General features: G+C 36.5%; 2 protein-coding genes across 2 annotated transcripts in view; one reads left to right on the forward strand and one right to left on the reverse strand.

Annotated features, from left to right (window-relative positions):
• Positions 1 to 55: 55 nt before the first annotated feature.
• Positions 56 to 9,181, reverse strand: LOC134674435 (zinc finger protein 680-like). The gene is made up of 3 exons (XM_063532505.1): positions 8,904 to 9,181; positions 2,183 to 2,311; positions 56 to 1,636 (listed from the first exon to the last, which is right to left on the reverse strand). The coding sequence occupies exons 1-3, from the start codon at positions 9,009 to 9,011 to the stop codon at positions 158 to 160; spliced, it is 1,716 nt and encodes a 571-aa protein (XP_063388575.1). The 5' UTR covers positions 9,012 to 9,181; the 3' UTR covers positions 56 to 157.
• Positions 9,182 to 10,963: 1,782 nt separating this feature from the next.
• Positions 10,964 to 22,161, forward strand: part of LOC134674402 (serine/threonine-protein phosphatase alpha-2 isoform) — a 68,783-nt gene continuing 57,585 nt past the window's right edge. The window contains exons 1-3 of the mRNA XM_063532472.1: positions 10,964 to 11,197; positions 11,366 to 11,497; positions 13,066 to 13,282. Of these exons, the coding sequence (XP_063388542.1) occupies positions 11,137 to 11,197; positions 11,366 to 11,497; positions 13,066 to 13,282 (410 nt within the window). The 5' untranslated portion in view covers positions 10,964 to 11,136. The remainder of the gene's footprint in view (positions 11,198 to 11,365; positions 11,498 to 13,065; positions 13,283 to 22,161) is intronic.

The following is a 22,161-nucleotide window of genomic DNA, read 5'->3' on the forward strand; positions in this document are numbered from 1 at the left end:
TTACAATTAGGTAGGTACCTACCTACTAAGTGTTATTAGATGCCGTCTAAGCAAAAGGACATATATCCGGTCTTCTATCACTTCTTGCTGCAATAAGCATAAGCATAAATTGGTAGTGAGAGTGACCAATGTGAGCCCTCTCAATAAATTACCTACATTATTCCTTAGCTATGCTAACAGCCTTTATAATGACCGGAGCTACCCTTTTGAAGGACCGAGCTCGCTCATTCTCATGAATTTTACCATGCCTCTTCAAATCGCACTTCTGCACACACGCGTACTCACACAGCTCACATTTAAACCGCTTATCGCCTGTGTGCCTTTTGATATGTCTGTCCAAATGATTCTTACTAGCAGCCTCATATGCACACCACAAACATTTATAAGGTTTCACTCCCTTATGCAAATTCATGTGTTTGGTTAAACTACACAGTTCAGTGAATCCTTTGTTACATAATTTGCATATGTATGGACGTTCTTTAGTGTGTACACGAAGGTGGGACACTAATCTACTTTTTGTAGCACATTGGTAATCACAGACAGCGCATATGACGAATCCTGAGTGTTTCTTCATATGGTACGTTAGTCTCTTTTTGTATGGAGTTTGGTAGTAGCATTTGTGGCATTGGTAAGATTTATTTGTTGGTGTTTGCTTTGGAGTTTTTAGTTTATTCGCCTCACATTTAACACTCGATACCTTTTTTATTCTTCTACTATCTACCTTAAACTTTTCTATAAAATGTACTTTAACATCCTTTACATCTTTGCTTGAGTGTGAAGCTAGAATACCTTTTATATTATTTTTATCATCGCTTTCTTGGCTAAATTCAATGTCAATGGGTTGGTTCATTTCATAAATTTCCACTAAACTTTCTTCTTCTGATTTTACATTTTTTAATAATTTTCCTGCATCAATTTGGATATACGGCGTCTCTTTAAGCTTTACTGTTTCTATAGATATGGTGTGGTTAGATTGGTTGAATGGTTCTTTGACAAAATTACTCGTTGATGGCTTCATGTTAACAGTCACTTCAAAACTCTGCGATAATCCAGGCTCAATCTTAACCATCTGACACAGACTCGGTTCTTCAGGCCATTGTATTTTACCAGGCTCGATCCAGGCCATGATATTATTTGTAGGATTTTCTGGTGTTTTCTCAGGTTCTGTTTTAACTACGACATGTGACACATCTTCAAGACTTTGAGGTTTATCAGTCTCAATCCTAAGCACAGTTTCGTTCATTGGATTTTCTGAGATTTGCCTTTTACCAGACTCGATCCAAGCCATGATATTATTTGTAGGATTTTCTGGAGTTATGTCAGGTTCTGTTTTAACTACGACATGTGTCAGATCTTCAAGATTTTGTGTTTTATCAGTCTCAATCCTAAGCACAGTTTCGTCCATTGGATTTTCTGAGATTTGCCTTTTACCAGACTTTGTATTAGGCGTGGGATCATCGGTCGGACCTACAAGCTTTTGGGTCTCCCAAGGTTCAGTATTAGAGTCTGTCTTATTCTTGATACCTTTCGACTTTTGAACTTTATTCGGCCTCATAGCCTCCAGTGTGAAGGTTGGAAGGGTATCAACTAAGTTGTGCTGCTGTCGATCGACTGTGGTAATGGCGTCTTCAGTGAGCTGTGAATTATGAAGAGTTTTGATTAGAGAGAGATAAAGTGATTAGGTAGATTCTTAGTAGAAAAAAAATAAAATTGTCCAATGGGGATGGCCGGTCGAAGTATTTATTTAGCACATGGCTCCAGCACAGCTTGCCCTTTCAATCCCTGGAATGGTTTTTAAAGCCCCCATTCGCACGACAGCTTTTTCAACGCGCGTTAAAAAAGCGTTTGAATCTGTCTACACTCTAAATTCGACTTAACGACCAAGGCTTAAAGTCGAAAATCCAACAACGCCTGATAAAAAGCGCCCCCGCTGTCGTGTGAATACATATCTACATGGTTATCCATTTGTGTCATTCAAACACTTTTTTAACGCGCGTTGAAAAAGCTGTCGTGCGAATGGGGGCTAATGGAATTTTATGCCCTAGGTGCCAGGCACTTTAAGCCACATCTCATAGAAAAAGGGGCAAGCAATGATGGCGCCATCTATGCAAACCTTTGACAGTTGGCAACCCCATTCTAAGACAAAAAATTTAAATAGAAATGCCTAACTATAGGTATATACCTGGTTCTGATGCAGCAACGAGTTCAGGATGCCTTCTGAGATGGCACATTTCTCCTGCAGTCTGCAGCACTTGTCCAGGGTCTCCAAACAGGGGGCACAGAGCGCGTGTGGCTTGACGCGGTCTGCCATCTGGAATTAAATATTGCAGCAATTCAGTAGATTGTAGAACGATGGAGGTAACATGTTGCAACTTGGAAATGATGTTGCGACATGTTACCTGCCCGATGTTTCATTTGCCGAATTTCCATTTCCAAACGCGTTTTTTTTAAACAGTTAAATTTTCCAAACTTGAAAAAGGCATCCTGTAGAAGCCATTAGAAGCTCTCCCACCTTCGTCACCGGGCACGGCATTCTCCTGCCAGCTATGCGGTCGCGGCTGCCGCTCTCGCATTGGACTCAATAGTCATTTGCGGAAGTGCCGCACTCTTATGGACGCTGCTTAACCTCGTAAGTCCTGTGTTTTTCCGACAGCAGTAGTCATAACTGCCGGCTGTACTATACCAAGTACAAACCAAGAATAGTGCTTCAGACCGAAACAAAAAGATGTCGATTTTAGAGAATTTTTGAAGTGAGGTCTTATTTTCAGTATTTTTTATGGTATGTTTATTATGTATAGCACCTCTTTAAGAAGGAAATTACTGAAAATATTTTGTACTTGTGTGAGTACATTGGGTTTTTACACAGTATAATAAAAAAAGAAAAAGGATTTATTTAATATTAAAATTAAATCATATATTTTCTCTAAACATCACTAAAGTAAAAAAAATACTTTATTACAACATAACTAATCTTCTACTTATAAAAAGGTGAATAAAAAAAACTCTTTTCATTATTTTAATACCATACTACATCCACGGAGGTTGGATTTGGGTGCTCAAAACCTGGACTAGATCTCCAGACCTAACCCTTGCACTTTGCCCACGTCGCGCCCTTGTGCAATTGTGCTTCTACCACGGCTACGCCCACCTCATTGACCACGAGCACTTTGAAATCGATGACTAGATACACGTCCGCGTACTGCAACTTCTATTTATCTATCTTCATATTCCGAAAACGAGGAAAAGTCCCTATTTGATTCTTGGTCGGGTTCAGATATAAACATATCTTCATTATCGGAGTCCTTGAAGTCATAGTTATTGAGAAGTTGTGATATTTGCTTTTCATCAAACGCTAGAATAAGAAAAAAAATACTTGTAAGTTAGACCGAACGTACTACCGTAAGTACAAATTATTTTGACCAATCACAAACCTCCTTAAATATACAGGTTTCTTTGAAATATTGTTTATTTTACAATATTTATAATTTAAATATACTAATACATTCGTATGACAACAGAAAAAACAAGTGATTACTTGAATATAAACCGATTATCTTACTTCGTGCTGGCCAGCGACCTGACTGTGTGGCCATCTTGCGAAAAAGTGACACTGACACTGACAGTTGACTGTACCTGTCTAACATGGCAAAATTGACCATAGAATATAGAATGAGAATGACTGTGTCAATGTTGCCGTTGTAAAAAAACTACCCGATAAATGGGGAATGAAAAATTTGTACTTGAGTAAGTACATTAGGCAGTTACGCCATCTATGTAGTTAAAATGTCAGGTCTGAAGTGCTATCCTTAATTTGTACTTGTACAAGTACGCGGGGACTTACGAGGTTATAGCATCATTTTATTGATGTTATAGGCCAGTGATGATGATGAGAAGCCATTGGTTAGGTTAGATTCACAGTTAGGTTGGGACTAACAATTCAACGTTTTTAGAAAAAACGCGTTCGAACATATGAACGAGGTTTTAATAATCAGCTTTTTTTAGATTTCGGAGATGAGATAGGTAACCTAACCAATAATGAATGGTTCCATAATACCAGTTGAGAAACTGTCTGCGCGCTACATTTAATCCTGGAAGTTATCTCTATGTATGTCGGCGGCCTATCGTCAAATCCGCCCGATCGTGAAGTTTCTGTGTAAGTAGGTAATGTTTTGATGGTAGTCACATTATGTAGAAATTACACACATTAAATTAGACACCTATTTGCATGATCTGGCTAGGGTTGCCAGATGGTCGGGATTTGGCGGGATTCTCCCGATTTTTAGCATGTGTTCCCGATTCCCGACAAAGTGTAAACTGTCCCGAAAAACAGCTTCACGTTATAAAACAATAATTTCAAGTTCCGAACTGTCGTCGAGCGAACGAGCTGACGTAGTGCCAATAATGTAAAATATCGTTGTTTTTAATACAATTATTTTAATTTGAATGTATTTTTTTTTCCCGACTTAAGTCCCAAAATCCCGAAAAATTGATATTGTTTCCAGATAATAGCGCCTTTCGATCTGGCAACCCTAGATCTGGCGGATATTACGATCGGCCGCCAATATGTATAATTATAAATTTACATAAATATGTACCTACCTTCATACTTAGATATACATATCACATCCACAAGACAGGAATAAATATTCGTGATACCTAAACACACAAATAAATGCCCTCGCCGAAATCCGAACCCGGGACCTCCTGCTTCTTAAGCAGTGGGCCACTATAGATAAAGAGTAAAGTAAGTATATAGAGTAAAGTAAGTATATACAAAGAGTAAAGTAGAATGTGAGGTTGAGAGGACACTCTAAAAAACCGGGCAAGTGCGAGTCGGACTCGCGCACGAAGGGTTCCGTACCATCAAGCAAAAAAAAAACGGAAAAAATTGCAAAAAGAAAACGGTCACCCATCCAAGTACTGACCACGCCCGACGTTGTTTAACTTTGGTCAAAAATCACGTTTGCTGTATGGAAGCCCCACTTAAATCTTTATTTTATCCTGTTTTTAGTATTTGTTGTTATAGCGGCAACAGAAATACATCATCTGTGAAAATTTCAACTGTCTAGCTATCACGGTTCGTGAGATACAGCCTGGTGACAGACAGACGGACAGACGGACGGACGGACGGACGGACAGCGAAGTCTTAGTAATAGGGTCCCGTTTTACCCTTTGGGTACGGAACCCTAAAAACTTGTCAAACCTCCGTGTGCTAGTAACCCTAGAAAACACTTCTTGCCGAATCGTGTGGTAAATGTGTGGAACTCTCTACAGAAACTGTTGTTAGTGCACCGTCGGTCAACACTTTTAAAAATAGACTGGATACACATTTTAGAACATTAAAAAGTGCAAAATAAAATACAAGTGCTTCGATATACACGCATCAGCTCTAAGAGTTGCTAGTGGTTGAGAGCGTTAAATATAGACTTTGACATAAAAACAATTACGGAAGAAGATATTACAGAGAAAGAATTTAAGGATAAACTGAACAAATTATTACAAGATCATGAAGAGCTATTTTCGGAAAAAGTGGGAGAAATTAAAAACTTTAAAGTTGCGTTTAAGTTAAAAGAAGGTACTATACCTATATTTCTGAAGCCACGTCCAGTACCATTTGCTCTTAAAGACAAGGTTGAAGCCGAAATAGACCGATTAGAAGAAGAAGGGATAATAGAAAAAGTAACGTATTCTCAGTGGGGCACACCAGTAGTTCCGGTGATAAAACCAACTGGGAAGGTACGATTATGCGCAGACTTTAGAGCTACATTAAATAAAAACCTGGAAGATGACAACTATCCGATCCCTAGAATAGAAGAGGTATTTTCTAAACTTAGCGGCGGGAAATACTTTTGCACGCTAGACATTAATCAGGCGTATTTACATATGACGACGAATGAAGAAACAGCCGCAATGCAAGCTATTAGTACATGCAAAGGCACCTACAAGGTGAAGAGGTTAATGTTTGGGGTTAAAATAGCGCCGAACATCTGGCAACGATACATGGACCAAACCCTGCAAGGAATGAAAGGTACAGCCTGTTTTTTCGATGACATTGCCATACAAGGACGCACATATACGGAACTACTACAGAGAATCGAGGCGGTATTCCAAAAATTACAGGAATGCGGATTACATGTAAATAAAAAGAAATGTCAATTTTTCCAAAAGTCAATTACATACTTGGGACACACGATAAATGAAAAAGGCCTTCATCCAATGCAAGATAAGGTAAATGACATTAAAAATAGTACACGACCTACAGATGTATCATCGCTCCGTACTTTTTTGGGGATGATTAATTACTACCAACAATTCATTCCCAATCTTGCTTCAAAACTAAATCCACTTTACAAGCTGTTGCAAAAAGATACCAAGTTTGTATGGTCAAAAGAATGTGATAAGATTTTTAATGAATTGAAGGAAGAGATATGCGGGGATAAAGTATTAATACCATTTCATGCAAATTTACAAGTGACACTTGCCACAGATGCGTCACCTACAGGATTTGGAGCGGTTTTATCACACATTATGCCAGACAAGACGGAACGACCTATCGCTTTTGCGTCAAGATCTCTATCTAAAGCAGAAAAAGGGTACAGTCAGCTAGATAAAGAGGCGGCAGCACTGATATGGGGACTTAAGAAATTTTTCCAATACTGCTATGGACGAAAGATTACATTGATCATCGACAATCAACCATTAGCACGAATACTACACCCTGAAAAAGCGGCACCTGCTACTACTGCGATCAGACTAGTACACTATGCAAATTTTTTAGCAGGTTTTGATTATAATATAAAGCTGAGAAAGACGACTGAACATGCAAATGCCGATTACTTTTCAAGACTACCTAATCCTACAGATACAGCAAAAGATACACTTACAGATGATGACGCGTTTTACTTAAATCAAATATCAGAGATGCCAATAACCTTACAAGAAATAAAAGACGCTACAATGAAGGACTCAGAGCTACAAAAGCTTTACATGGACATACAGTCGGGTAGAGACGACCCTAATCGACTTCATGAATTCTCACTGCAAAACGGATGCATTTTCTATGGAATAAGAATTGTCATACCTAAGAAGCTACAACCACAAATATTAGAAGAACTTCATACGGCCCATACAGGTATTGTTAAAATGAAAGCTTTAGCCAGAAGCTACATTTGGTGGAAACATATTGATACGGACATTGAAAATACGGTAAAGAAATGCAAAGTATGTTGTTTGATGCAGAAGAATCCTACCAAAGTACCAGTACATACTTGGGAATATCCGAAAGAGCCATGGAGCCGAGTACACATAGACTATGCGGGACCGTTTATGAACCATTACTTTCTTATTGTTGTGGATGCGTATACAAAGTGGTTAGAAGTAACACCAACAAATTCAATTACATCAACAGCAACAATAAATATTCTTAAAAAGCTATATACAACATTTGGACTACCGATTACGCAAGTTTCAGACAACGGCAGACAGTTCCGGTCAGAAGAAATGCAAAGATTTCTCAAATCAAACGGAATCCAGGCTAAATTTACTGCTCCTTTTCATCCTTCGACGAATGGCCAAGCTGAAAGATATGTACAGACAGTAAAAAGAAAGCTGAAAGCAATGGCAAATGAAGAGGGTACATTACAAGACAAGCTATATAGATTTCTAATGATGTACAGGAAAACACCAAACAGTGCTACGGGTTTGAGCCCAGCAGAAATGATGTTTAAAAGATTATATAGGACAAGGATAGACTTAGTCAAGAGAGTACCAGAGATAAGGATGAAAAATGATAATGACGACAAGATTGTGAAAAAGGAATTCAGAAGAGGTGATAGAGTTCAAATAAGAATGTACGACGACAACAAGTGGAAATTTGGAACAATCACGGAAAGAAAAGGGAAACTTCACTATGAAGTCGAAGTAGAAGGAAAATTACATCAGAGACATACAGATCAAATTAAAAAGACGTCATGCAGCGGTGATGTTCCATACGTCTATTTACCCAGGCCAAGTTCACCTATCACAGAGCCTATACCAAGTCAACCGTATGTGGAAACAACTGCACCCCCAGAACGGGTTAATGATGCACCGAATGTACTGAGCCCAAGTACAAGGCAAAGCGGTGTGTCTGACGTAGGAACCTTACCTATACCCATGGATGTAGCACCAGAACCTCCAACCCTAGATGAGACACAGGCAACTACATTGCCAGATACGGTTGAGAACTCTACAGAGCCCGTGCTACGCCGGAGTACAAGAAATAGAAAAGCACCAGCACGTCTCAATCTCTAACCTGACTTTGAATCTATTAACGAGGGAGAGTGTTAGACCTTCATGGTTTACTTAGATATCGATGACTAGAGGAATGTCACATTTGAGTTTAGTTGACTTATTGATTTAGCTATCAAATAAAGCACATATATATTTCTATATTATTATTTAATGTAATTAGAGATACAACATAGTGTATCAAATAAAATAATAATATAGGTGGCCACTATAGACTAGGCTAGGATGTACTGGGTCAAGCAAATCTTGTCAGTAGAAAAAGGCGGCAAATTTGAAAAATTTAGGCGCAAAAGGATATCGTCCCATGGAAAATTTGAATTCCTCGCATTTTTCTACTGACAAGATTTGCTTGACTATACTTTACTTAGTTAACACAGTAAGTGCCTACCTATATTTAATTATTTTTTTATATAAAAAGTTTTATAATTTAAGTAGGTATATCTTTTTATTCTTATTATCATTTGAAAATTACACAAATTATTTAAATACTTACTACTTAAGATGCGTGAAATACCTAGTACAAAATATTGTAGCCGGGACAGCCGCAATAGATGGCGTTGCCGAGTTATCTACTTTACGAGTCTTAAAATAGGTATGAAATGAAATTTACATACCGACATAGCAGTCATTCTTTCGAACGCCTCTTGATATCTCGTCCGTAATATATTGTACACAGGAATTCTGCACGCCAAACATGCTCGACAAACGAGCAAATCCGGCATTTTATATGATTTCTTCGCTCTAGTTTATTTTCGCTACGTGCGCTGTGATATGACGAAAGCTAAGCTTCAAACTGCCAGACTGAGGAAAATGGCCCCCGCATTAGTGCCCGCATGCTTGCCCGCATCTGTTCTTCCATCTCTTTCTCTAGCGTTAAACTTGGCGCAGCTATCGCGCTCTAACTGGCGACCGTTATCGACTGTGACCTCGCCGGGCTCGCCTATCGTCGGGCTTCGGAAATACGAGCTTGCAAACGCCGGATGTCATATAGAGTTGTTACAACACGATTTTACGTTATTAAGATAACTATAGATTTTCTATAGATGCTCAAGCAAATATTGTCAGTAGAAAAAGGCGCGAAATACAAACTTTCTATGAGAAAGAAACTTCAAATTTGCCGCCTTTTTCTACTGACAAGATCTGCTTGACTTACGATGTTTTTATTATAGTTCGTTTTTTTAGCATTAGAAAAAAGGTAAACAATCTTGATGTGTCTTTTAATTGAAAAACACGTTTTAAAAATATTTAAGTCACGGCAAATATGTAACAAATTATGAATCTAATACGATCATTCATATTCTTCTGCTTTCATAAGTAATGGTTTTTGATTTTTAAAAAGCGTTTTTCAATTAAAAGACATGTCAAGATCGCTTACCTTCTTGCAAGTTCTTTCTAATGCTAAAAGAAACTAACTATAGGTAGGAATTTAAATTTAGACTTGACATCACTTGACATTGCCATAGCTTTAATAAAATAAGGTTGGCAGATCGAAGTATTTTACAGATGGCGCCTGCATTGGTTTTAACTGTCACTCCTGTCCTGTCAGCCCTAATAGAAGTGTCAAATTCTTATTTTTGAGACAGAACATGAGAATACATATAATATTCCCCGCAGCATCCAGCCTACCTAGGATTATTGGAAATGAAACCGTACATTTATGCTCTTGTTTTTTTCGGCAATAGCCGCTCTCTATTAGATATTGTTTAGCCGATTAGACCTAACCTAACCATTAATATGATACTGAAGTTGGACAAAAAATCAACAGAGTATGAAATAACAAGTTTAATATTTTAATACTTTTATCCTATTCTATTTTATTTCAGTTACTACAATAATAATATAATACATAAATCGAATCGAAGAGAATATAATCACTACACATTACATAAAATGACAGACAGCATGACACTGACATTAGTTGTGTTGTCAGACCTAAAAATAACGTGTTCCTCAATTGTTTTTACCTTTTACGTTTTTCCTGAATATTTACAGCAAATTTACAGCATCTATCCCGTTAGTACTTATAAAGCCTCCTCCACACTCGTGCGCGAATCGCGGTGCGAAGCCGCGAACGCGAGTGTGGAGTCGATTTCGCTGTTTGCGAAAATCGACGCCACACTCGCGTTCGCGGCTTCGCCCGCGATTCACGCGCATAGTCTGGAGGGGGCTTAATATGTATTAGTTTTTCAATGGATTTTTATAAAAAACTGGATAGTAAAATGTGGTTTGAATCATAGTCGAATGCTTAGATCTTTTACGGCAACACTGTCAACTTTTTTTTTTTACAGCTGCAACACTAAAAATAATCAGTGATACCAGAGCTGAATTTTACCCGACATATAGGTAATATTAGGCTACAAAACGATTGTAAAAGAGTGATTCATTCTCATCGGGTGCAATTATTATTTTGGTGCAAAGTATAGTTAACTATTCTATTAACATTAAGAATACAAGTGTAGATTTTAGTTTTACCTTAAATTTTAAATTTTGGAATAAATGACAGAAAAACCTCAATGAAATCCTAATAAAAAAATAGGTGAGTCTTTCGTCTCAATTTTTAAGCAAAAAACATTGTTTACATCGTAAACATATGATTTGATTTTAAACTAACCTGTAGTACAGCGAGTTTTTTTTTATTCAGTATCGGGAGTTGACATTTTTGTCGCTGGGAACACTGATGATGTGTTTCTTTTGTTTGCGTGTGTGAGTGATGTCTCCGCCATTGGGACTCATTTAAGCCGAGAACTGAAATAGGTTGTACCTTTCTTAAATCGGCAAAAATCTTTACAATCTTCCTGTCTTTACTTGTAATATTTAGTCATATTCCGTGCACAAACATTCTATCCAATGGCAGACAGAGACACAGATGAGTTAAACATCGACAATGTCATAAAAAAATTACTAAAAGGTAATGTTGATATACCAGGAAATAAATGAAACCGTCAGTGTTTTTCGTAAATATAAAGTGATAAACAATTAGTGTGTATTTGTTTAACGGATTGTGTGTGAAAGTGCAGTGTATTTCGTGTTATTTAGCTAAAATGGTTCCGTGTTTATATTTGGTTATTGTTTTCAGTCCGGGGCGAGAAGCCTGGCATGAATGTACAGTTAACGGAAATCGAGATCAAAGGGCTATGCTTAAAATCGCGGGAAATATTCTTATCACAGCCCATATTACTTGAATTGGAAGCCCCTCTAAAAATATGCGGTGAGTAAAGCGTTTTTAAAAACAAAACCATGTATAGTTTGATCGGCAAACTCTAGCGTAATAGCATTATAGTTTCTACTTTCATAAACTATACTTTCCCAATGGCTGCTCTGAGTTAATATTTAGTTTTCATAAATAACACAGCATTACTGTTTACTTTTTGCTTATGATATTATAAGGGAACTTGTAGGTACTCCTGTTTTTTTTTTCACTAGTCAGTTTATAAAATCAGTTACAGGATGAAGAATATTTAAATTTTAATTCGGTGAAAGCATACAACTTCATGATATATTACTCTTCTGCGTAGAGTTGTTATTAAATTGATCTAAAATTAATAAAGTTTTGGTTTAACAAATTTGAATTTGACATGAACATTATTTAATAAATGTCTGGAATAGTTTGTTTATAATGTTGCATTATTTGGTGTTATTAAAGTAAATATTTACTTCCATAGTGGATTTATAAATACTAATACATATGTTTTTAGTAGGTTTTGTATATGTTATGGTTTTTCCCACAAAGTTTTCTTGTTTTCTATATGTTTATAACAGCATTTTATTGCAATAAATTGTAATCCCTTGCAAAATCAATCATGTGCTCGCTAAAAATGTATTTAGTTACCTACCTTGTGAGTTTTAGTTGTTTAGCCAAATTATTCTTTAAACAAATGTAAACAATAACATATAAATAATAATAAACCCAAGATATTTATTTTATCCATACAATTGTTTCATGTTTGGTCTGAGTTTCTTTACACATTTCTATTCAACTTTTAGCATTTATTTTAAATATAATTCTCTTTTAAATACATCACAACCAAGGTTTAAACCTACTACAGTGAAAACCATTGAAATGAAGGGACCAAGGAATTACAGTTGTTATAACCAATAGTCTCTGTAACCAACATTAAATATTGATATTAATCCCGGACAGGACTGCAAAATTATGTTGGTATTACCCAGTTTAATAAAATAATAATAAATATAAATATTACAGACATTCTTACACAGATTGACTAAGTCCCACAGTAAGCTCAAGAAGGCTTGTGTTGTGGGTACTCAGACAACGATATATATAATATACAAATACATACTTAAATACATAGAAAACACCCATGACTCAGGAACAAATATCTGTATCATCATACAAATAAATGCCCTTACTGGGATTCGAACCCAGGACCATCGGCTTCGCAGGCAGGGTCACTACCCACTAGGCCAGACCGGTCGTCAAAGTTTGTTGCAATGTTGTTTGTCGCTTTGCATCTATTCACCTATGCCTATAGTTCGTTTTTTTAGCATTAGAAAAAAGGTAAACAATCTTGATGTGTCATTTAATTGAAAAACACATTTAACAAACAAGTCACGGCAAATATGTAACAATTTTGAATCTAATATGATCATTTATATTCTTCTGCTTTCATAAGTCATAATTACTGATTTTTAAAAAGTGTTTTTCAATTAAAACACATGTCAAGATCGCTTACCTTCTTTCTAATGCCAAAAAAACGAATTATATAACTTGTGACTTTAAACAAAGTGTGTTCTCAACTTGACACTCTCCCACAGGTGACATCCACGGACAGTACTATGACTTGCTCCGGCTCTTCGAATACGGAGGCTTCCCACCCGAGTCCAACTACCTGTTCCTCGGGGACTACGTGGACCGCGGGAAGCAGTCGCTGGAGACCATCTGCCTGTTGCTAGCATACAAGATCAAATATCCGGAGAACTTCTTCTTATTACGGGGGAACCATGAGTGTGCTAGCATTAATAGGATTTATGGGTGAGTGTTTTATTTTTTCTTTAGCAGTGTGTTGCAATTTGATACTTGGGTCATTCTAAGTTAAGAGGTATTAACGGTGTCCATGATAAATATCCATACTTTTCTTAAACAATTTAAATAAATTATGGTAATTTCCCTTAAAAAATTGCATTTCCTCTATATACAGTCAATTTCAATTTATTAATTAATGCAGTTTTGTCACAATTGCACCTCAAACATGCAAAATGTCCCTCCCCTGGCCTGTCCCTTTGCAGGTTTTTCAATAAATCAGTAATTTTACCCGGATGTAATTCCCATAATAAGTAAGTCACTTCATAAATTAAAACAAATATTGATTGTAATTTCATTAATAAAATCCTTTAAACTTTTCATTTTCATAAAAAATATTTATGTTAAATTTTGTCCCCCAAATTCTGTCTCCTACCCTGGCCACTGGCCACTATGTAAATGTAAAAATATTGGGTTTATAATTTTAATTATTGCCATTTTAATCCCAATAGCAATGCATTTCATTCAATACTAACGATCAACCCTGCGACAGTCATCTTTTGGTTCCGATTGTCAGTCATTTTGATCATTGACCTCTTTACTTGACAATGTTGTTTTATGAAAGTGGTATCTCCCCTGGTCAGTTTTATTTCAAAATTATTGATATAAATACTTATTTGTATTTGTATATTTACTATAGTTTATGCATAGATTATATAAATATTTTATTTTAATTATTTACATTAAATACTTTCACAATTATATCTGATTTGACATGAAAAAGTCACTCCCCTGGCGTCTTTCCCCTGGCGCATAATTTTCCAAAATGTACAGTGGAGATATGAATTCTTGTTTAAATGTATCATTACACTTTAATTTGCTCGAATTTGTAAGACGGCTGGTCAAAATTTCGATTTTGTTTGTTTTTAAAGAGATCAGGGGAGAGACCCTTCTCTCTTTATTACATAGAAAAAGTACGGTCTCTCCCCTGGTGTCTTCTAAAATGGTATAAAATAAAAGAAATTACTGATTAGCTTACAAATATACATAAAAGAGTTGTTTCAATATAAATATTGTATAATTAAATGAAATTTTAAACATTTATGTTGTGCCACTTTTTCATACAAGCGATTACCTCTTAACTTAGAATGACCCACTTAATAACTTTATAGATAAACAACACAGTTTCGCGTAACTGTGAAGGGGCTTCTGCCTGGGCTACACTTAAGTATAATGCGTGGCTGACAAACATGAGTGTTTTTATCTGCCAACATGGGGTACACTTAGTAAACTTAATTGCCAGTCATGCAAAAATATATCACATTTTGATGCACATAAAATAAACCAAATCATGTCCTAAATGTTATTGACCTCTGAAAACAAATTTGATTATGGACTTGGAAGGTAAACATATTTGTGATCACTTCTATATGTAATGACAGAAATTTTAAATTCATACTATTATAATGAATTTTCAAACTGTTTCCTTAACATAAACCATTCATTAGGAAAAAATATAAAAAAAATATTATGTAAATATAGCCATAAATTCTACTTAAGCAAACAATGTAATTGTTAGTATCAATTAGACATGTGCGCCGCGCCGCCGCGCCGCCGCCGCCGACGATTTTTCCACGCCGCCGCCGCCGATAAATTTGACCGGCGTATAATCGGCGTGGGAGATTTTGATACCTATCGTGTCTTATTCCATGTTGCGTAGTGAGTAGATAGTGTCAGAGGTATAATTTAAAGATCCTTATGCTTTTTCGCTTATTATTTGCCAGTGAAGCATATTAGTATAATTTTTGTTGTTGCGGTGTTAGCTGTGATAACGATTTAGCGTTAATTTAAACAAGATCTTGTTTCTGGATCTAGGTTATTATTTGATATTTATCGCAAAGCTTTTTTGTCGAACGCATTTTGTTTTACATCAATAGTCTCTTTATTGTCAATTTAATCAGTGAAGTAAAGTCAAGAAAATAGCAGGTTCATATCCTAGGACATAAACATGCTATTTTCTTCTTAGAATCTCCAGCAAGCTGTAATTGCGTATTTTATGATTTCTCGTATGATTCTGGTGACACGCATGAGAGTCATCAACAAGACATCAATGTCATCATATGATAGATATGATTTGATTTATTTATCACATAATATACAATTTCATTTAAAAATACACACGATCAATTCTTAGTCATTTTATGGTGATTATCAGCTTCTTTTACTTAGTAATATATATTTCAATCAAAATTATAAAAGTCAGGTTAAAGCTTCTTAATAAGCTATACCTAAACAATGATACCTACTTATAGGACCTTAAATCACCAAATATCTTCAGTAAGCTAGGAGTAAAGAAAACAAAGTAGACCTTAATATTCTATAAAACTGGACACTCCAAAGACATTCTGTTGAGCGAATCAACCGGCCAGATAAGTTTACTTTCGAAAACGACGATATCTTTAGTCTTACATAGTTTTCTGTTAAACTTCAGTTCAGACAAATGTAAAGTATTCATCATTATATCGTAACGTAACGTAACAAATCCTAAGTGAGGCGACAGCGGCTGGGAAAAGTCAATATAGATTTAAGGCAACTTAAAGATTTTTTTGTGTTTTATTTGTATTTCGCTTAAAAGTAAGTAAAAATACTGCCTAAAATGTAGCGTTTTAAAGTATCCTTTTTAATTTAATATTTAAACATACTGTTGGTAACCATTAGGTAGGTATTGGTAATAAATGGTTGCCAAGTGACATGCCGGGATATAATTTTCGGCAATAATTTAGAAAACACACATAATATGCTTTGGATAGCCTAGTAAATACTCAGAAGGCTTTAATGTAGAGTTTCTACAGCCACGTTCTCATGCGGTATCAAAAATTATGCCACGCCGATTTCACGCCGATCACGCCGCCGCCGCCGGTCAAAAAATCATCGGACGCCGCCGCCGATGCTTTTGCCATCGGCGCACACCTCTAGTATCAATATGTTTCATACTTCATAAAACGAAATGTCAAGAAGCTATGATAATGTCTGTCACACCTAATTAGGTACTCTCATGACAGTCATGACACTGATATATGGCATCATCTGTCATCTATATCATGTTAATAACAGGAGAAAATCTCACACTTCTACTGAGAGACTATGTATTAATTAGCCGTAAATTAAATAGTGTGTGAACAGAGTGAAAGCAAATTCTTGTGCTACCTAATTGTTGATACAGAGGGTCTACCGCGAAATATTCTCAAATTGCGGGATCTTTCTCTTTTACTTCAATGAAGGCTTAATTAGAGTGACAGAAAAATGCCCGCAATCTGAGAACTTCGATTTTCGCGGTTATAGCCCAGTGTTTAGCCAGTGCAAGAGTAGATTAACTAAGTTAGGAATAGTACATTTCCATGCTAGTGCGGAAGGTATGTCATTACTTCACGAGTACCGAGATATCTTGCCACGAGCCGCAGGCGAGTGGCAAGACTCGGGACGAGTGAAGAATGACATTTCCGCACGTGTATCGAACGACGTTTTTTAATACAGTTGCGAAAAAATAAGAAAAACATTGTTAATCGTACACTAAACAAAAGTGGTAACAGTGACAGCTCGGTTAGACGTCGTCTTTAAGTATATTATATCTATGGGCGTTTGGCAGCTATTCCGTTCCATTCAGTCAACTTATTAAGAACGGAATTTTCAATATTGAATATTAAAAAATAAACGTGTTATAATGATGAAGAGGTAAGTAATTAAATATGAAATATGTAATATTTTTCGTATTCTTACATTAACGGTAGGTTTTTATGCTGATTACGACGTTTAAAGGAAACTAATATTAACACTCATCAATAAGTAGTCGTGAATTGGAACAAGTACAATTTAAAAAAATTGGAAAAGTAAAAAGCACTAGTTCGAGATAACCAACTTTCCGCACGCTAAACAGCTACGTAAAGTATTTTTTTGTTGACATTTTTAACTAATTGAAAAGATTAGTACTTGTAGATTAATTGGGGAGGAGGAAGAACCTTTAATCATATTCAGATAGGTGTTTGAATGCTATATTTAAGCATATAATTCCATTGGTAAGATTAATGAAACTGATCTCTGATGGTGATGAAACTTAGGGTTTTGTTTTGAAAAGTTTTTAAGGTTTGCATACTGCCACAAGCAGGAAATTCTGTACCTACTGAAAAACATTTTCCATGGGCACATTTTCGTTCCAAAAATTCTCTAAAATGAATAAAAGTGCCTGTTCAAAATTTAACAAACTAATTTCTTAAATTATATCCTAGTATTCTTTTTTTTCACAATAAATAGTGTTTTTTACAATAAAACAGTCGAATACATAACTATTAGACATCGGTTACACGCTAATTCTGGCGTCAGTTCAGTCCATCATTCCATTCGAGTTTTGACTGATGCCGGAATGATGGAAAATGGACACGGTTACACGATCAATCCAGACTTACAACAGACTGATAAAATTACGACACAGTCGCCGTTTGGCCACAGAACGCAACACAGTCATTTAGTCTTGTCTAATATGGTGACTGACGCGAGAATGACACAAACAGGTTACACGATCAGTCTCCTATCAGTTTTCTGTCATTCAAAATGGACTGACGAATATTATCTAAAATATTAAATTTTCATCAGTCCAGACCATCAGTCCATCAGTCCGAGTGTTACACGATAATTTTCTCGTCATTCTGACCAGAATGATGGACTGAACTGACGCCAAAATTAGCGTGGAACCGATGTCTTACATTTAACAGTCATGGGAAGTGAACACAAAACCGTAGTTATTCTTTTGACACGCGTCACTGCCTTCGAAATGGTTCCCAATCCATCCTTACGCATGCGTGACCTTGGATACTTGTTTACAAATACGTGAATTTTTCTTAGTTTGAAAACTAGAAACTGAGCCCACAAAATCCCATGACTAAAATTTTCCAAAAACTTAATCAGCATAATAAAAATCTATACAATTATCGAATCTGCTTACGAATTTTTTTAAATTGGTTTTTAAATGCGACTTGTAGAGGAGAATAACTTGTTTTTGGGCAAAAGGAGCCATTGCACTAAAAATCTATTTTTCACCACTCCAGCTCGGAAAGGCTTACTTTGCACTTCAAAAACTGATAGCAAAGTTGCATTTTATTCACATGCGAGGCAAAGTAATCAAATGCAAATGTTGAACTGTTTTCTTATGTTTGCTGGTAGAATTTGTAAAACAAATAACTATATTTGGCCCAGATCTATCACCTTCGATATTGGAATGACAATTAAAGTGTTTATTTTATTAGATCTATCTAATGTTCTAAACAATAGGACTGCCCATAAAGTGCAGACTAGGAAACGCAAGTGTGTGAGTCACATCTCTGAATCACGAGCGAGGTCGAGTGTTTCAACTGTTTCAAGTTCGCTATGTATGGGTTGCGTCATCATAATACAATGTGCCGAATGTGCGTTTTATCGTTAAATCATTAGATCATTACCTTGCTTGGTGATAATTTGAGAAGACGTGGCTACGCGTTACGAGCGTAATCCAAATTTGGAAATCTAAATGATTATGAAATTATCTGTGTCTGACCGTTTTGCTTTTTTGGCTAATTGATATCAGTTTTGAAAACTACGCCTCTCATTGCGGCATAGTCAATGAGGCTATTTTAGCCATTTTTGAAGGGCTCTAGCGCCTTAAAAACAAAAATATCAAAAAAAGCAAAACGGTCCGACACAGATATTGAGAATATTAATCTGTGTTGAAAAAATCATTGCTAGCATCAAAACTCACGGAGGAAACAGTCTAGTACGTTTGTATGGAGAAATGACCACTCCTGTTGGCTCTTAAAAATTTACAGTGGTGTTTAAAAGAACTAGGGAAAGCTTGATACATAAAGAGCTCAAAAACAATCAAGATTCTCTAATTAGTACTTTCATCACTTTCCTTTGTAAGAATAATCTCAATCCTGCTCAAACATTGTTGAATTATGTCTGTCTCGTTCAAATTCACGATTATCCAATCCAGGCACGTTCCGATACGGGACACCTGAACTATTATCGCTTCCTCTTGCCAAGGTCTCTAGCCATAATGCCATCTCTTTCTTAACGGGTCTCAGGCTGAAATTAACAGAAATTCAGCACCGGAATCTATGGTTACGGAATACGTTTCGTCTGATTTTCCCTTGCCAGTAAATGATATCTATAGATGTGCCATTCTCAATTAAAAGGGTACTTATTGTCGGTTGTCAATAAAGCGCTATTTACATATAGCTTCACTTAGAATTCAACCTTATCGACAACCGACAATGTGGTACCTTATGGTTAAAAACGTCACAGATAATAATTAAAATCTAAATTTATTTCGTGACCTGAATATCATGAAGTCTCATTACACCAAACATTTTTGAATGTTCCATGTTTATTTTGCTTGTAACAGTAGTCATACAGTCAGCAGCAGAAGTTGCTAAGCGGCCTAGGTGTTCAAAATTACCTTGACACGCTCTTGTTCTCTTAACAATAAAGTCGAAGAAAGATCATTTTGAACGCCTGGCCCGCTTAGTAACTTCTGCTGCTGACTATACCATGTAGCAAATTAAAAACAAATTCCAAAAAACTACCTTTAGCACGTACGTAGGAAATCGATCATCGATATTATGCCTAGAATAACTCAATATTTAGGTCATTAGGATCTTATCATAGGCATTTTCATGTTCACTTTATGGCATTTTTATGTTAAAAGTGTTAATACTCTGATATTATATGTACCTACATATACCTATTGAATATGCTCATGATAAAGATAAAAACTTGATAAGATTCGTCACCTCGCTATCTCGCGTAAATTTTTGGGTTTTATCACTTTGACGTGATTGCTGATACTGATAGATAATTTTGTCTATCTATATTGCGACGTAAACATATATAACACAAAGAAAATTCGAAAATCAGACTTAAGGGGCCCTCTGATTAACAGTCCGCCGGACGGTATCGGCCTGTCAGTTAGAACAAAATTTTGACAGTTCCGAACAACTGACAGGCCTTTACAACAAAAAATAATAGGTAACTTACTACTATAACTCGACTTAATTATTTCACTATATTTAATTTGCTTAGTAATACTGATAGTATAGATAGGATAATAGTCTTCGGCGAAGTTTTTCGGCAGGTTTCGGCATAAAAATGATGTTTCGGTCGAAGGTTCGATTTCGGCCAAATAACTGCCTGACCTTGCGGCGACGCCGAAACTTACAATACTGTTTTTTCGGTATAAAGATCATGTTTTAGGCCAAAAGTTCAGTTTCGGCCGAAACTAGAGCAAAAGCGAACTACGCGAGCTTCCGATTTCGCCAAAAAATGTTTCGGTACCATTTGGTAAACGAATTGTTGTTTTTGTTGCGGTCAGTCACTACTTTAAAATTTCTTAAAAACATACATCTGGGAACTTGATCGTCTAAAAATCGAGTAGTTATAACATGTTTGTAGTTAGTTAAAATAGTAATACATATTCACAGTTAGACGTGACATGTCGTTATACATGGTGTGAAATACAGGGTGTGTCTGACCATGGGGTTTTAAATCCAGGGCTTGATTTTACTCGCTAAACTGAGCTACTTTTACTATGGGACCAACCCTAAAATCGGGGAAAATTTTTTGGCTTTTCCATAGAAAACGTCGACATCTGATCAACCAAAATGTATGAAAAAGTAAAAAAAAATTCGGGATTTCGGGCTTGGTGCCATAATAAAAGTAGCTCAGTTTCGCGAGTAGAATCGAGCCCTGGATTTAAAGCCCCATGGTCAGACACACCCTGTATTGTATTTCAAGTAAGCAGGTTGTTATTCTTGACAAAATGTTAATCCTATTAAAGTTCGTTGCCGGCGTCTTAACTTGAAATTACTTCTGAACCAATTAAACTCGCATGATTGATCATTAAGTAACGCGTGCAGATAAGTACCAACATATTAATTGAAAATAATGTTCCTATATAAAGCAGAGACGCTTTGCATATATATTTTCGTATATTGACCCGACTGTTGCTATATCTATTGCATGCGCGCTGTTGCGCCCATGATGCCGGTTGTCAATATCACTGTGCGAGCTTGACAGCAATATAATAATGCGAGTGCGATAGAGATGTCAACAGGCGGGTTAATGTTCGAAAATCTATATGCGAAGCGTCTCTCCTTTAGATATCATGCTTTTAATACGGTGTGATCATCTTGATCATAATTCTTAAACTAAATATACATTATTTACTAAAAGCAACATAATTTCTACAATATTTGTTGACCTTCAACCCCAGACCAAGTTGATACGCACTTGGGGTCGTTGAAAAAGCTGCGGCCCATTACTTTCGGGGTTAAAATCTATTTTTCGCGGTCCATTTACTTGCATTGAAAAGGTCTTATTCCAGTGCCCGGGCCAGTTCGCTAAGATAAACCAGCTTAAGAAAACTGATTCGGCATAAAACCTGAAAGTAGTTCTTTGCTAGTCAGAGAACTCCATCAAGGGTCTCTACAGTGATCGGCCGTATGCTACCCTCATCTGGCGGTCTAGCATAAGTTGCGTTCTCGCGCACGGGTCCATACTTTGAAGTCGCGCTAGATGTATGGAGCGCGAGAACGCAAGTCATGCTAGCAGAGCGGCTACCGCGAAAACCGAAATTCGCAAATTTCGAGGATCTTTCTTTACTCCAATGAAGGCGTAATTAGGGTGACAGAGAAAAATCCCCGCAATTTGCATACTTCGATTCCCGCGGTTATAGCCCAGGTCTGACAGTTCGTTTGCAATGTTCCACGTCCAAGTTGAGGTCTTTTGACTGCATCTTTCAGTTCGCATTCGCAATTCTTTGTGCCTTACCGGCCTTAAACCTAACGAGCTATGTGCCTTGTTACATA

The sequence above is a fragment of the Cydia fagiglandana genome, chromosome 20 (assembly GCF_963556715.1).
Source record: "Cydia fagiglandana chromosome 20, ilCydFagi1.1, whole genome shotgun sequence".
In the NCBI taxonomy this organism is placed as follows: domain Eukaryota; kingdom Metazoa; phylum Arthropoda; class Insecta; order Lepidoptera; family Tortricidae; genus Cydia; species Cydia fagiglandana.

Excerpts from the sequence above, each read along its gene's own strand:
- LOC134674435 (XM_063532505.1), bottom strand. The coding sequence starts at position 9,011 with ATGCCGGATTTGCTCGTTTGTCGAGCATGTTTGGCGTGCAGAATTCCT. Across the intron at positions 2,312-8,903 it reads AAAGAATGACTGCTATGTCG|ATGGCAGACCGCGTCAAGCC; the intron begins GTATGTAAATTT and ends ATTTAATTCCAG. Across the intron at positions 1,637-2,182 it reads CGTTGCTGCATCAGAACCAG|CTCACTGAAGACGCCATTAC; the intron begins GTATATACCTAT and ends CATAATTCACAG.